The sequence below is a fragment of the Scyliorhinus canicula genome, chromosome 10, assembly GCF_902713615.1.
Source record: "Scyliorhinus canicula chromosome 10, sScyCan1.1, whole genome shotgun sequence".
In the NCBI taxonomy this organism is placed as follows: Eukaryota; Metazoa; Chordata; class Chondrichthyes; order Carcharhiniformes; family Scyliorhinidae; genus Scyliorhinus; species Scyliorhinus canicula.
Genome location: NC_052155.1, coordinates 179094911 through 179112617, shown reverse-complemented (window position 1 = coordinate 179112617; position 17707 = coordinate 179094911). Strand labels below are relative to the sequence as shown.

The 17707-nt window shown below is 46.0% G+C and overlaps 1 protein-coding gene across 1 annotated transcript in view; it reads left to right on the top strand.

The window, feature by feature from the left end:
- LOC119972157 overlaps positions 1 to 17707 on the top strand; it is an 82307-nt gene that overhangs the window by 27571 nt on the left and 37029 nt on the right. The window contains exons 5-6 of the mRNA XM_038808487.1: positions 3030 to 3131; positions 13627 to 13716. Coding sequence (XP_038664415.1) covers positions 3030 to 3131; positions 13627 to 13716 — 192 coding nt within the window. The remainder of the gene's footprint in view (positions 1 to 3029; positions 3132 to 13626; positions 13717 to 17707) is intronic.

Below are 17707 nucleotides of genomic sequence, written 5' to 3'. Positions count from 1 at the left end.
TAATACAGAGGTGAGGAGGAATTCCTTCAGCCAGAGGGTGGTGAATCTGTGGAACTCTTTGCCGCAGAAGGCATGGAGGCCAAATCACTGAGTGTCTTTAAGACAGTGATAGATAGATTCTTGATTAATAAGGGGATCAGAGGTTATGGGAAGAAGGCAGGAGAATGGAGATGAGAAAAATATCAGCCATGATTGAATGACGGAGCAGACTCGATGGGCCGAGTGGCCTAATTCTGCTGCTATATCTTATGGTCTTATTGACTTGGGCAACAAATGGCGTTAGTGCATTCCTCCAAAAAAAAGGCCTTGAAATTTGCCGCAGGGGTAGTGCCATGAGAATGCGATGTCTGAAATTGCTGTTTCGCAGAAACATCAGCACATCTCATGTTAAACAGACTCGTACTGCTGCTGAAGTAACAAAGAGAGGGCCCATCAAGTGGTCAGCTGGGGAGAAGACTCATGGACAGCATAAACCAGTGTTCACAGAATCACAGAATAATACAGTGCAGACGAGGCCCTTTGGCCCATTGGGTCTGCACCGACTAATGAAAGACACCTGACCCGCCTAGCTAATCCCATTCATAATAATAATCTTTATTAGTGTCACAGGTATGCCTTAATTAACACTGCAATGAAGTTATTGTGAAAATTCCCTCGTCGCCACATTCCACAGCCTGTTCGGCTGAGGGAGAATTCAGAATGTCCAATTCGCTTAACAAATACATCTTTCGGGACTTATAGGAGGAAACCGGAGCACCTGTTTGAGCGGCTCACAGAAAAAATACTTTTCACTGTACCTCGGTACACGTGACAATAAACAAATAAACAAACCTACGCAGACACGAGGAGAATATGCAGACTCCGCACAGACAATGACTCAAGCGGGAATCGAACCTGAGAACCCTGGTGCCGTGAAGCAACACTGCTAACCACTGTGCTGCTGTGCCAGCACTTGGCCCGTTGCCCTGAACGCAGCCCAGGCACTGTTGGGCCGAATGGCCAGCTGTTGCGCTGATAATCTGATTCAATGCACAGTCTTCCAATGCAGCGCAGTTGCAAAAGCTGGGAACAAGAAATATATAATTTTCCCGAGTCAAAGTTGACGTTGTAATTTATTTCCACGCAAGATTCAAAATGGTGCTTGAAAAAATAGATACGAATGAGTGTGTGTGGCTGAAAAACCGCTCCTGCGTTAAGTCAAAAACATGAACGCTCAGCATATGGTATAGACATAAGTGGCGTTTTAATTGAATGCAAGTATGCAGCGCTGACATTGGGGGAGCAGACTGTTTTGTTTTGCTACAGAGACAGCAAGGTTTGTTTCCTACTGGGAAGAACAGCAGTGCTAGATGTAATAGCTTAGTGGTGTTATTACAGTACATAAGCCTTTGATTAGAACACAGACTGAAGGAGTTCCCAGCTGGATTTAGCCGCCTGGCCTCTCAGAAGCACTTGTTACTCGTTGACAGATATAGAAATGAAGTTTTAAAAACATTCGGATTTTCAGTTTGTTTTTCTTTATTGAGCCCTGATAGCGATGTGACTTTTACAACCCTTATTTACTGCTCTCATGTATTTTGTCACTGGTATCCAGAATGCAGCTGTGCGGGGTTACAGATTTGATGCACTCTGCTTTCAAACCCTCCATTGATATGTGAAAATTGGTGGTTGTTTACATCTACCTGCTTTTGTACAGAATTCGGAGGTCACTGCGCGGAAATTATACTTACATGCCCTGGTCGACCCAGGTGCCATTTTTTCCCCCTCCCCTCGATTCGCTCCTACAGCCCTTTGTGAAAACAGTAACTTTGCTGCATAATTTTAAAAAGTTCCGACGTATATGTTTCTTCCCCGCGATCACCAACCAATGCAGCACGACTGGTCTGACATCCAAGTTTGACTTTGATCTGCCCCTGCGTGTCTCTAGGCAACCAGGGGACACCAGCACGGTGACTCAATGTCGTCATGCTGCTTTCGATGCTCTGTTGCCTGCGTGATCAGATTGAGAAGCATTTTGAGATCTGCAGTATGGGAAATGCAATGCTAAACTCAGACCTCTCCAGCAGGCAGCCTGTAGCAGAGGCACTCCATGGACAGACACAATGAAATATTTAGAACGATATTTGTATAGAAACCAGGCACAGACTACGTATAGAGCCTGATCAGTGGTGTCCCAGGGCGGATCATTTCAATCATAGTTCTTCTGTTACAATAGACTGCAAGCATTCACCTACATTGTATTCCAGCTCAGCCATAAAGGTCAAGGTATTTTTAACCCACAAAATTAACGATTGGTGCTATAGATACAAACCGGTCTTTTATGGTTTAAAAGATTTAAAATCTGTTCTGGGCCAAAGTCATCTCTGCAAAACAGTTATTGGTAGCATTCTGAGCCCTAGGTACATTCATTTGTCAAACTGCGCACAGGTTTTGTCTCTGACTGTGAGAGATGCCCGTCGCAAAACTAATGCATGGATCATAATGCCCATTGGCTTCAAACGTAAAGTGCTCATTTGTGGTAAATGTTACTTCCAACTGAGGTAATACTGATCTCCGATGTGATCAGGGTTAAATAGTCTGGGGGATAGAGGAAAAAGTTGCTTGTCAAAGAATGCATCACGGGAAATAGTGTCGAATGGCTCTCTGAATCAAGCCAATTAAGGATAATAATGATGATCGAAGCACAGATGGGATGCATGGGGTAGGATAGATTCCACTGAAAATCACCAATGTTGCATGGATGGGAAAATCTACAAAATGTACCAAACCTTTGAACCGGCTTGTCTTTAAGGCTTTTTTTTCCATCCCGCAAGTTATGATCTGCTTGCAAAAGATTGTCTTCTCCGACCTTTCCTGTTTTGCTAAGTGCGGCACTGAGTTTGAGCGCAGTGTGAGAATCATTAAGTACAGAAGCTAAAACTTACAAGGTAGCAAAACTGACATGCTGTACTGGTGTCAGTTTCAGAATTAACATTTTGGTTCATGTGCTTCTAATAATCAGTGACCCTTACTTCATGTGCTTTCCACAGGAAATGGATACAGCAGAAATTACTTTGACCTACAGATGTATGAGGGAATAGACCCAAGGCAGTATAGGATAGAGGTCAGCGCAGAAGATGAGTGTGAATTAAGTATGTAATTTCTTGTCATTATATTCTCTTCAAATCACTTTAATGAGGTGGGAATGACCGTCTGTAGTCTAGCCTACTTTTACGGTTTTAAGATGATAACTTGTTTTCTTATTCAAAGTTAGCATTAAAGGTGCATTGCTAATGTGTCACGTTGGATGTGTGAGCTATCTGAGAGCGCGCTATGTGTTAGCACTCTGATATTAATATATTTAATGCTAGACTAAACCGACTATTAGTTTCATTTCTCGTTTTAAATTAAACTGAGGTGTTTGATGTCTTCATATAAAACTCTTTGTCCAATTTCTTGAGGCTCTTACAGAGCATTTTTAGCAAATTATAGTATTAAAAATGAATTAAATTGGCCCACATTTTAATTCTTGTTACATCAGTTAATGGTAGCGTATCATTTCATTCTTCCAAGTTGGGAACATTACTTGTAAATCTTCAGAGAAATTTGTGAACATTTGAGAAGATTTTGACTAATTTATAGGATCTGGTAGGATGATTTCTGCAAGGGCAAGTGGAAAAACTGATTTGCTGTTTAATGGTCCTGATAACCCTGCTTCTAAATCTCACGGTATACGCAGTGTTCTCATTCAAAAACAGATGCTTTCTGAGCGGTGGGAACGGCTGAGGAGGTGGGAGAGGCAGGGGTGGGGTGGGGGGGGGGGGGGGGCATGGAAGGGCTTTCCTAAAGAATATTGAGCTGAAGATTATAGGAATTGGTGGATGAACGATGAGCAAGGTCCAACCTTTCCCTCTGAGTTGCATGGATGCATGACCGTGTTGGAATCGGGAATGTGCTGCACATGGGACACACAAGCTGAGCATAAGCAGAGGTCCCTTTAAGGGGCAAGCAGGTGTGGCCGCATGGCATTCTTACAGGGACCACGTAGAGCAGGAAATGAGCCACAGACAGTGAAGGGACGTTAGGGGAGCAGTGCCGTTATCCATCTGGTCTGCCTTCTACCAGTCGCTGGTCACATGATGCAAAGATAATAGGGATATTGACCAATGGTAGCATTTCATCGCTATTATTTAGTCGATTGCAGACTCCAATATGAGGTAGGTATAACCCCAATGGTGGGAGAAGCTGAGGGGACCTTCGATCTGAACTTGCCTGTCCCTCTCATGAATGAGGCAACAGGTCACATGCCATGCTTCCTTTATTACAGGACATTCAAAATGGGGTACATCAGAAATGCTCACTCGTCGTCACAAGAAATGCCTGAAGAAAGCGTTAGTTGAATAAAGGTTATATGATATCTTTGATTTTCCACCTCTGGACTCATTTCTACCTAGGCTGATTGTCACCCCATGTTCTCCTTCTGTTAAGCAGGGTGACTCTGCTGAGTTGTGCATGGCAGCCAGCCATGACACTTTGCTTCGAAACTTCCTTCGGCGTCAAGGCCTACTAGCATATTACCAGGATGGGCAGGGGTTGTTGGTAACTGGACATGTTCCCCATTAGTCACACTCCAGGTGCTTCTGCAAATAGAGATGCAAACATTTGTATTTGTTCCCTTTGCAGTTAACTTGAAAGAAAGAGGCAGGTCTGGACAGTTAATATCCTGCCAGTGCCACATCTGGTGTTCCTAGTGTACTGTACATCTGCATGAAGCAGGATACTGTACTTTAATGTGCAGGAGGGGATTTACCATGATGGAAAACATTGCTTTTTCGACAGCAACCAGTCACAAAGTGGCCCTTTCTGAAACGGGACCCATTTCATCGAATCATAGAATTTACAGCGCAGAAATGGCCATTCAGCCCATCGAGCCTGCACCGGCTCTTGGAAAGAGCACCCTACCCAAGCCCATGCTCCCATCCCCGTAACCCAGCAACCCCACCCAACCGTTTTTGGACACTAAGGGCAATTTAGCACGGCCAGTCCACCTAACCTGCACATCTTTGGACTGTGGGAGGAAACCCGGAGCACCCGGAGGAAACCCCACGCAGACACGGGGAGAATGTGCAGACTCCGCACAGACAGTGACCCAAACCGGGAATCGAACTTGGGACACTGGAGCTGTGAAGCAGCAGTGCTAATCACTGTGCTACCGCGCCATTTCTACTACTTTCTTCCATCCATGGCCAAACCATTTGGCAGAGGGCTCCGGAAGCTGCCAGATATCTCATATTTACCGCCCCTCCATCTCCCAGCTTAGATGTGGTGCCAATGACGTGGACTCTAACCCACCTTATTTAAACAGCCTGATCCTAATGGATTCCATGGAACCAGATGTTTAAACGAAGAAGAAATCTTGCTTTGCCAAAATTAAGTTATTGGTGGAATTCTCCTAATTTGAGGCTAGGTGTCGAAGCAGAGGTGGGAATGTGGGGTTTTCCCACTCTGGCAGCCAATGGGAAAACACACCAAATCTTCTGTCCCCGATTATGCAGCTGGGTATTTCACGCCGTTTTCAGTGGCTGGTGCGTGCCTGCATGGTGCGTCGTGCACTGTCATGTCTGGGTGCCATATTGAAAGTGTCCCCAACATCACAGACCCACATCACAGGAGAAAGTAGGTGGACCTCCCTGAGAATGAAGATGGATCTCCCGGAACCTTCTGAGGCTGGAAGACGGATCCTCCTCCAGGACACCCAATCTGGAAGGTCCACCTGCAGATACTCCTCCCAACCTACTGCTGTGCTGTTTCCAGGTCCAGGATTGCAGGCGGCCACCATGCTGAATGCCCAGAGGCAGCCCCAGGCATTGTCCAGATGAGTATCATTAATGGGGTACAAATGAGGCTCATGTTGACCTCTGGTGGGCTTTCCGGCCGGCCATGGTGGGCACCAGCAGCGGATCCCACTGTAAATTCCCGCTGGCGTAAAATCGATTGCTGCCATATTCTCCCCCCATGTCCGCGATTGAACACATTGGCGGAGGCTTGGGAGAATTCTGCCCAGGTTGCTCTACTGGACAAAGATTTCCTCCCTCGGGAAGAAGAACATCTCTCCTGAATTGTAATTGCTCTGGAACTTAGCCATGAAGTGTCAGAATATACTCAACTGAGGGTTTGAACGGACAGAATATTCGATTTTGAAATGCATATCATTTGTGCCTATGGTTTTGAGTTGAGTTTCTTTGTTGCTGGTCTCTTTTTTTAAAATTTTCTTTTTAAAATAAATTTAGAGTACCCAATTCACTTTTTCCAATTAAGGGGCAATTTAGCGTGGCCAATCGACCTACCTTACACATCTTTGGGTTGTGGGGGTGAAGCACACGCAAACACAGGGAGAACGTGCAAACTCCACATGGACAGTGACCCAGAGCTGGGATCAAACCTGAGACCTCAGCACCATGAGGCAGCAATGCTAACCACTGTGCCACCGTGTTGCCCAGTTGCTGGTCTCTGTTAAAAGTACACCTAATACTTCACTTCTTCCACTATTCAACCCGTACCCCTCCAATTCTGATAATTTCATCAGAAAAATATGGGTTATGTGTGAAGATTTAACCATAGATAATTCAGGAGAAACACCTTTACTCAGTGAGTGTTGAGAATATGGAAAAAGTTACCACAGGGAGCAGTGGATGAGATTAGAATGGATGCTTTTAAGGAAGAGCTCGATAAACACCTGAGGGAGAGAGGAGTGGAAGATCATGCTGATAGGGTTAAATGACGAGGAGTAGGAGGTGGCTTGTGAAGAGGATAAATGCTGACCTGCACCAGATGGACAAAATGGTCTATTTCTCTGCTGTGCATTCCATAATGCTGCCAAATCATATGTCTGGTAGGATTCCGTGACTGCAACTGGTGTTCAACTCCTGACAGCCAAATGGTGAAGGAAGAAACCAGAGTCTTTGCTTGGAATAGGTTTATTCACAGAGTGAAGGTATATAGCTCTACTCCACTCCTGTGTCAGTGAGCGTCTCTTTATATGTGTTCAAGTAACCAATCAGTGCCCTCCATCTGTATGTACATGGCGTCAATAGATACAATTAAAATTGTGACTAGTTAATCCTCCATTTCCAGCCGACAGACAACTGGGAATATTTGCAGACCCCTATACCTGGTCCAGTTGAGATTAAGTAAGTCAGCATTTTTGACCGGGGCCTGAATTTAGGCTTGCTATGTATGGATCAATAGCAATAAATAATATTTGAGTGAAGCAAGATATCCATCCCAGAACATGTATACTGCGAAACTGTATGAAAGTGAAATGATTCCTCTGTTAATCACGACTAGTTTTTGACTGTAAGTAATGAAGCTAAACAAGAAAGGTCATGGATGATTATTTAAATTTTGCACAATGTTGGCTATACATTTTTCCTGCATGCGGGATTATTTTCAGTTTTTGGCACCCGATGTCCGAATCAAGTCTCCCAGGTTAGCTGGAGCACAGACAAGGTGTAAAATAAATCCCCTTCTCCTTCACGTCAAAAATGTGTCCGATCCCCATATCTCAATATAGCACCCAATGTTACACCAGTATGGGTGCTTGATACTATTCTAGCTATGCCGGAGAAACATCCGAACATATAAATTGGGAGCAGGAGTAGGCCACTCGGCCCTCGAGCCTGCTCCGCCATTCAATAAGATCATGGCTGATGTGATTGCAACTTCAACCCCATGTTCCTGCCTGCTCTGATAACCTTTCACCCCCTTGTTAATCAAGAATCTTTCTAACTCAGCCTTAAAAATATTCAAAGACACTGGGCGAAATTCTCCCAAAGGGAGCCAAACTGCCGACGCTGGAGTGAAACCCGGAGTGTTTCACTCCGACGTCGGAGGCCGCTCCTCGCCCCCTATTCCCCCCCCCCCCCCCCCCCGGGGGCTAGGAACGGCGGCGCATCAATCTCGCGCGCCGGGCCTTGACGCTTGCGTCAAAGTGGCGTGGCGGCCGGCGGCACCTAAATTATGTCACCCGCGCATGCGTGGGGGTCGGAGAATCGTGCCCACTGTGTTACATATTTATAGTGATTTCTTACCGGCAGCGTTGAATAGCACAGAATGGGCATGTCTCCTACACCATCCAAACCCGCGATGATATCATCTGGAGGAGGCACACGGATCAGCTGTTGGCGGGGAGAAACAGTCCTTCAGGAGCAGAATCTGCGGAATGTCCAAATCCAACTGTTCCGAGAGACGACCTGGACTTTCCCGAAAACCAGACAATGATGGAACCGATTGGGGGAAACAGCACCTCGATTGCAGATCAAGCACCGAGTCAACCTCGAATCGCAACATCAACTCCGGTTTAAACAACCACTGGCGACGTTCACATTGAGCCGAAGACACCAGAGGTTACAGCAACTGCTAAGAAGCAGGCGCCTGAGTTTCACCATACAGAGAATGACGACCTCGAAATGGTCTGACCTATTGACTGTTGTTGTTCATTGATTGTTCATGTTAATCTTGTCTAATATGTTGGGGATATTTGATTTAAAAGGGAAGGCCCCAGTGACTCATAACCCTCTCAGAGAAACGTTTAAAGTGACTCTCTAGTTCTAGATTTTCTGACAACAGGAAACCTCGTCTCCACATCCACCCTGTCAATACCCCTCAGGTATTGATCAAGTCCTCTCTCACTCTTCTGAACTCCAGTGGATAGAAACCTAACCTCTCCAACCTTTCCTCATTAGACAACCCACCCATTCTCAACCTAGTAAACCTTCTCTGAACCGCTTCAAATGAATTTACATCTCCCTTTAAGTACGGAGACCAGGACAATACTGTACCGAAAGGAGAATATACTCACCCTGTTCCGGTTAATAGAACATAGAACAGTACAGCACAGAACAGGCCCTTCGGCCCTCAATGTTGTGCCGAGCAATGATCACCCTACTCAAACCCACGTATCCACCCTATACCCGTAACCCAACAACCCCCCCTTAACCTTACTTTTATTAGGACACTACGGGCAATTTATCATGGCCAATCCACCTAACCCGCACATCTTTGGACTGTGGGAGGAAACCGGAGCACCCGGAGGAAACCCACGCACACAGGGGGAGGACGTGCAGACTCCACACAGACAGTGACCCAGCCGGGAATCGAACCTGGGACCCTGGAGCTGTGAAGCATTTATGCTAACCACCATGCTACCCTGCTGCCACATATGTGTTAATGGATCAAATTGCGGTTCTCGGTGAACCGGAAATTGGTTCCAGTAGATACGGACAGTTCATGGAGCTATGCTGAGTATATCTGGGAGATATTGAAATTAGGAGGGTCCATGAAAGATGCAGTCCAGTGGTGGGCAGCCTCCAGCCCAGGCACCACATGCTGCCCATCAGGTTTCAAAGTGTAGCCCGTGAGACATTTTGTTGACTTCTGCCCATGAGCCGGGTTGCCAAGATCCGCTGATTTCCGTCTGCGTGGCTGTTTTCCTACCGGTATGACTGAAGTGAATCATACGTAAAGCAAGGGCGAGTGAAGTAAGATGTGTGCTGATTGCTCACAACATTGACTGTGAGAGCCGTGCGCTCCCTCTGTGCTCAAGCTGTAAATATTTATTTTGTTTTTACCGTTTGAAGTTGGTGGAAGTTCTATTAATATATAAACGATTGTGCATTTTCTATAACTTGTTATGAAATATTCAGCATTAAATGTATCTTATTCAAAGGTCATAGTTAATGAACAAGAGGCTGTACGGTGGTACAGTGGTTAGCACTACCAGGGACCCGGGTTCAATTCCGACCTCAAGTGACTATCTGTGCGGAGTTTCCACATTCTTCCCGTGTCGTGTGGATTTCCTCCGGGTGTTCCAGTTTCCTCCCACAGTCCAAAGATGTGCAGGATAGGAGGAATGGCCATGCTAAATTGTCCCTAGGTGGGGTTACAGACGTAGGGTGGGGCGATTGGGCCGCGCCAGGGGGCTCTTTCAGAGAGTTGGTGCAGATTCGATGGGCTGAATGGCCTCCTTCTGCACTATAGGGATTCTATGCTTCTATTAAGCCCGATTTTGATCTTGCGGCCCATTGAGATGAAGGAAGGTCACTCATGCGGCCCACTCAACAGCTTAGGTTGCCCATCGCTGCTCTAGTCCACCCGGCTGGTGATAGCAAAATAACTGGGCTTAGTTCTGGAGACGAGTCAAACATGTCGTGCATTTGAATAATTGTGGTTAAATAGGTTTAATTAGGGGGGGGGGGTCTTATCCCTCTTCCCTTGTCGTGCTGTAGCATCAGTGCTTTCCTTACACCACTGGGAAAGCTGGGAGGACTGTAGTTTCTTCTCTGTGGTCCTCTCGACCAACATCAGTTGTCGGAACGTCAGTAATAAACATTGCAGCGGGTTCCTGAGATTGTTTTCGCAACGATCACAGCTTGCTGTACCGTTTTCCTGTCCGCTGCTACCAATGGGTTCTGCCAAAAGGACGTGCCTTTCATTATTCCGTCTCTTTTGTGATAGCATAATTTATTGCACATTTTCCAGAGGTATTAGATTTCATTAGTATACTTCCTCTGTCCATTATTAAGTACAAAAATGCCCCGAGGCTAACTTTCCCGCCTGTCATGTCTATTAAATATTGTGAACCCACAAGTAAAAATGGTTGTGCATTACGTGAGCCAACAACGGGTTTGAAATACAAGTGTATAATTACATCATCCTGTATTGAAAATGATGATACATGGTAGCTTCTCATTTTAATTAAAAAACTCAAACCTCGACCTATGCACGGTGACAGCCTAATTATATGGGGCTCAATTCTATAATTTGTTCGCCATAAATGCTAAACTCTGTATGTTTGGATCCTGAATATGCTTAAGTAAATAAAAGACATTACAGATTAATTTTAATAATAATAATCATAATAATAATCTTTACTGTTGCCACAAGTAGGCTTACATTAACACTGCAATGAAGTTACTGTGAAAATCCCCTAATCGCCACACTCCGGCGCCTGTTCGGGTACACGGAGGGAGAATTCAGAATGTCCAATTCACCTGACAATCACATCTAAGAAGTGATTCTTTAGGCACTGGAGAAGTCCCTGCAGATTGAAGATAGCTCATGTCACTCCAATATTCAAAAAGGGAGATAGAGAGAAAGCAGGGAATTATAGACCAGTAAGCTTAACATCTGTAGCGGGGAAAATTCTTGAATCCATTGTCTTGGACTTTATAGCAGAACATTTAGAAAGCAGTGGCAGGATCAGTCAGTCAGCATGGATTTATGAAGGGAAAATCATGCTTGGCAAATCTGTTGGAATTCTTTGAGGATGTCGCCTGTACAGTTGACAAGGGGGAGCCAGTCGATGTGGTATATTTGGACTTTCAGAAGGCGTTTGAAAAAGTCCCGCATAAGAGATTATTGTGCAAAATTAAAGCGCATGGGATTGGGGGAAGTGTGTTTAAGTGGATAAAAAAACTGGTTGGCCGAGAGACACAAAGAGTAGGGATTAATGGGTCCTTTTCAAATTGGCAGGCAGTAACTAGTGGGGTGCCACAGGGATTGGTGCTGGGACCCCAGCTATTCACAATATATATTAATGATTTGGATGAGGGAACAAAATGTAACATCTCAAAGTATGCAGGTGATACCAAGTTAGGTGGGAGGGTGAACTGTGACGAGAATGCAGGGATCCTACAGCATGATCTGGACAGGTTGGGCGAGTGGGCAAATCAATGGCAGATGCAGTATAATTTGGATAAGTGTGAGGTTATTCACTTTGGAAGCAAAAGCAGGAAGGCGGATTATTACCTGAATGGTTGTAAATTGGGAGAGGGGGAGTGTGCAGCGGGACCTGGGTGTCCTTGTGCACCAGTCGTTGAAGGTAAGCATGCAGGTGCAGCAGGCAGTAAAGAAGGCTAATGGTATGTTGGCCTTCATTGCGAGAGGTTTTGAGTATAGAAGCAGGGATGTCTTGCTGCAATTATACAGGACCTTGGTGAGGCCATGTGGAGTATTGTGTGCAGTTTTGGTCTCCTTTTCTGAGGAAGGATGTTCTTGCTCTTGAGGGATTGCAGCCAAGGTTTACCAGACTGATTCCAGGGATGGCAGGACTGTCATTTGAGGAGAGATTGACTAGGTTGGGATTGTTCTCACTGGAGTTCAGAAGAACGAGGGAGGATCTCATAGAGACTTATAAAATTCTAACAGGACTAGACAGGGTAGATGCAGGGAAGATATTCCCAATGGCGGGTCTGTCCAGAACCAGGGGTCACAGTCTGAGGATTTCGGACAGAAATGAGAAGACATTTCTTCACCCAAAGAGCGGTGAGCCTGTGGAATTCATTACCACAGGAAGTAGTTGATGCTAAAACGTTGAATATATTCGAGAGGTGGCTAGATGTAGCACTTGGGGAGAATGAGATCAAAGGTTATGGGGAGAAAGCAGGATTAGGCTACTGAGTTGGATGATTAGCCATGATCGTGATGAATGGCGGAGCAGACTCGAAGGGCCAAAAGGCCTCCTCCTGCTCCTATCTTCTATGTTTCTTTCGGAACTTGTGGGATGAAAACGGAGCACCCGGAAGAAACCCACGCAGCCACGGAGAGAACGTGCAGACTCCGCACAAACAGTGACCCAAGCCAGGAATCGAACCTGGGACCCTGCTGCTGTGAAGCGACAATGCTAACCACTGTGCTACCTGACGCCCATACTTTGTCTTAAAGACAAGCATCAAATGTACCTTTCAACTGAAAGTGTGTGTTTAGGGGATGATGGCTGTTGCTGTAATAACCTGCACAGGATACAGGGTTTGGGGATGATTGTTTTCCCTGTGCTCCTCCTGAAGTACGAGCTCCCCCACTCGGGGCAGGGAATCTTACCCATACTTGTATAAAAGGTTGTCCAGTCAGAAACCTACCAAAAGGAGGGAGTACCTGGTGAGGTTCCCCTGGTACTAATGTATATAATTGTTGTAAAAGAAATGTTGTTTACTTCTTAGAACATAGAACAGTACAGCACAGAACAGGTCCTTGATGTTGTGCCGAGCAATGATCACCCCACTTAAACCCACGTAACCTGTGCTTACTTTGAACTCCCCGTGCCTTACTTCAGATATTATGGGGTGAATTGTCCTCTTCAGCTCTCCTCATGAGCATGGAAATTGTAGGTAAATTCTACATTGGTCACACCAATTTTATTAAAAGATTAAAGGGGTCTGTTAATGGGGTCGCACACACTTTTATCCGGGAGTGCTCTGGAAATCATAACATTAATAACAGGATAATAAGAATAATTTAATTTTTTTAAATGGTGCCTTTTTAACAATCTGCACACACAAACAGCTGGGAAGAGTGAAACATGCAATGCTTACCTCTACTCCAGTCTTAAAGAGTTTTGAGAGCGTCGCTGGTATGCGGAAGTGTTTTACGAAAACACCGGTATAAAATGTTGCAATGTTAAACCATATGTACATCATAACAAATTTGAACTTGGGGGGGCAAAGAATTCCCATTAGTATTGTGCCGCTGCTAATAGTGAAGATAAGATCAGACCATGTTTGACAGAGGTGAAAGCAAATGCGGCGGGCATGCACAGGGCGAGCGGATTGTTGCAAGGCCACCTTTCGCTAATTTATTCTTGCTCTTCAGCACCGGAGACGACTGATGACATGGATTTCCATCTAAAACTGCTGAAGCTTCTCGAAGATGAGGAAGGAAACCTGAAGGACAGTATACCAGGTAAACTATCTGCTTGACAGCTCACCTGCAAGCTCCTCATGTTACCAACTGCCAGGGGGGGAGTAGGCGCAGACGGGACCAGAAAATCTGGGGAACGGTCAAATATCTGTTGACTTTGAACGGGCATTCCCAGTTCCCCTTCTGGCAGGACAGGATGTCAGAGTTTAGAATTGAAAACGAATAACAGAAGATATTAGGGTGGATGTCCAAACGCTTGGTGAAAGAACGTAGAACATAGAACAGTACAGCACAGAACAGGCCCTTCGGCCCTCGATGTTGTGCCGAGCCATGATCACCCTACTCAAACCCACATATCCACCCTCTACCCGTAACCCAACAACCCCCCCCCCCCCCCAAACCTTACATTTTAGGACACTACGGGCAATTTAGCATGGCCAATCCACCTAACCCGCACATCTTTGGACTGTGGGAGGAAACCGGAGCACCCGGAGGAAACCCACGCACACACGGGGAGGACGTGCAGACTCCACACAGACAGTGACCCAGCCGGGAATCGAACCTGGGACCCTGGAGCTGTGAAGCATTTATGCTAACCACCATGCTACCATGCTGCCCATGTTGGTTTTATTTATTTTATTTCTTTCATAAATTTAGAGTACCCAATTCTTTTCTTTTCCAATTGAGGGGCGATTTCGCGTGGCCGATCCGCCTACCCTGCACATCTTTGGGTTGTGGGGGTGAGACCCACACAGAAGCGGGGAGAATGTACAAACCCCACACCGACAGTGATCCGGGATCGAACCCGAGTCCTCGGCGCCATGAGGCAGCAGAGCTAACCATTGTGCCGCCTAGAGGTTGGTTTTAAAATGGAAAGTGAGATATAAGGGTGAGAGGTGTAGGGAAGAGTTTAAGGCTCAGACAGCTGATGGCATGGCCACCAGGAGGGGCGCGATTAAATTGGGTATTTCCAAGGGGTCACAATTAGATGAGCGTTGTTACCGCAGAGGGTTGTGGGACTGAAGGAGACTTATAGAGATAGGGAGGGGTGTGGCCATGGATGGATTTGAGAACCAAGATGAGTATGTTAAAATCAAGGCGCTGTTTGACTGGGAACCAGTGCGAGGGTTAGCAGGGTCAAGGGTGATAGGGTCAAGGGGTGAGGGGCTGGTTTAGCTCACCAGGCTAAATCGCTGGCTTTTAAAGCAGACCAAGCAGGCCAGCAGCACGGTTCGATTCCCGTACCAGCCTCCCCGGACAGGCGCCGGAATGTGGCGACTAGGGGCTTTTCACAGTAACTTCATTGAAGCCTACTCGTGACAATAAGCGATCTTCTTCTTCTTCTTCTTCTTCAAGGGACTAGGTTTACCTCTGCTCCAGGTAACTCCTGGCATGATTTGAGAAAAGGGCAGCAGGATTTTAAGTTTTCGGTGGGTACGATGTGGGGGACCAATCAGGATCCCTTACACACTGGTTAGCACAGTCGCTTCACAGCGGCAGGGTCCCAGGTTCGAATCCCAGCTTGGATCACTGTGCAAAGTCTGCAAGTTCTCCCCGTGTCTGCGTGTGCTTCGGTTTCCTCCCACAGTCCAAAGATGTGCAGGTTAGGTGGATTGGCCATTGCCCTTTGTGTCTAAAAAGGTGAGGTGGGGTGACTGGGATACGGGAATCGGGTGGAGGTAGGGGCTTAAGCAGGGGTGCTCTTTCCAAGGCCCGGTGCAGACTCGATGGGCCGAATGGCCTTCTTCTGCATTGTAAATTCTATGATTCTATGATCATGTTGAAATACTCAAGTCTAGAGGTAAAAAACGCATGAATGAGAGAGAGCTGATACAGAGCGAAGTCAAGTAATATTACAGAAGTGGAAATAGGCAATCCTAGTGATGGTGTGAATATATGATTAGAAGCTCATTTATCAGAAGCCAAATAGACTGCCTTAATCTCAGACTGTTGTAGGGAAGGGGCTGATTCAGTATCTTGGGACCCAGGACCAAAAACACACAGTCCAATGTAGCAATAGCTAGTGGAGAGAGATGGGGGTGAGGTGTCAAACTGGGGTGCCATCAGTGTACGCGTGAAACCTAATGTGGTATCTTTGGATAATGGTGTGAAGGGGGCGACATGTTTTTGAGAAATAGGAGGAGGCCAAAGATAGGTCCCTGGCAGATACTCGAGTTAAGGGTGCGAAAATGGGAAGGGAAACCATTGCAAACGGCTGGAGCGAAAAACGTAAAAGAATCCCACAGCAGATGTGCCCTGTGATGCCTCATTCTGGTGTGTTCATGGGTTAAAAATATCACCGGCCTCCAATTCGTCGAAAATAAACGTTACGGAGACTGTGCAGGGATGGTGTTTTGTGAGTCTGATCGTCCCCATGTCACAGAGCAGGGCACAACACAGCGAGAAAATACTGCGCAGGAGGAATAGGGGGTGTCGGGGGCCCTTCCTGCTCCCTCAGTACAGCACTGGAGTGGGACAGGATCGCCCAGCGTTCTGACTCTGACAAGGGTACTCATCGAGTCATGGCTGGAAAAACAGCCCAATGGTGTTTATTTCCTCAGTTCCCAAGGAAGGACAAAGTTATTGCTGGGAGTTACCCTTTGAAACCAGGCTAGTATTTGTTTGGGAAATATTTCAACTGGTTAAGAAACAATCTCCGGTGTAAGTGATTCTTTATAAGTGCACAGTAGTGTATTTAGGCCAGGTGGTAAAACTGCATTCCATCACACGCAGGTCCAGATTCTTATGTAATTGGAGTGTGGATTTGTAATACTGTGGCTGACAAATCATCCATCATTTTTTGTTTTGTTTGTGGGGGGTGGGGTGGGGGGGTTGGGAAGGGAGAGGGAAAAAGGTCATAATCTTGTAATCTGAAAAGAAAATGATATTTTGATATTATGCCAGATGCCGCGTTGAGCTCATTTCAAAGACTATCAGACAATTACTTTCTCCGAAATCCATTTCTAGTATAAATACAAATAATGTGACAGAGTAACAGCTTGTGTTTGACATCTTGCAATACGATTTAGCTTTAGATTGTGGAGGCAGTTCATCAGAATCAAATGCATGAATACATTTGGCCAATTTTTGCTTGATAGGTATCATTGGATATTTTGTTAAAAAGCAGCTTAAAGATCATGAATACAGAACATTAAATTGTCATTGCTGTGTGCTTTTTGCTGGAGTAGTGAGCACGGCAGTCTGTTCTTTAATGAGCTCAAAGCTCTTTTACAACCAGAGTAGATGTGACTGATTGCTCCAGTAATCACCATGGGACAATTCTTCAATTTGTTCATAAAATATGCCAGTGAGGTGGTTGCACCTATTAAAGACAAGCCGTTATTGTTTCCAAGAGCGGAAGCAATGTAAAGCATGGTGTCATCTTCCTCATATTTTATTGGCTGTATTTCAGAAGAGGCAGTCTCAGCAATCCTTCACCTGGATGATCCTATGTTAATGCATTCCGTGGAAATTGATCGGCTTTCCAGGTGGGCCAGCCCATTGCTTGTCCTCCCATTATTGCTGACATCGGTAATGAGGCCGATATGAACAACAATGGTCTTGTGCTCCTCAGGTTTATTCAGGCAAAGTAATGGACAAGGCCTTAAATCTCATTGTTAAGTGCGAAAGCTGTGGCTACAGCAGTGGTTTGGCGAGCTCTGTCCGTTCCGCCGAATGTATGTGTCCCGTTTGTCTCTCTAACTCACAAAGTCTTGAATTTTCCCGCTGCCTCCGTGGCTACCTGGCCCTCTCCTTCGTCACCCCCAACTCCTCATCACCTTCCCACGGCACCTTTGCATGGAATCTCAGAAGGTCCAACACCTGCCCTTTACTTCCTCACTGTCCAAGGCCCCAAATTAGGGGCAGCACGGTAGCATTGTGGATAGCACAATCGCTTCACAGCTCCAGCGTCCCAGGTTCGATTCCGGCTTGGGTCACTGTCTGTGCGGAGTCTGCACATCCTCCCCGTGTGTGCGTGGGTTTTCTCCGGGTGCTCCGGTTTCCTCCCACAGTCCAAAGATGTGCAGGTTAG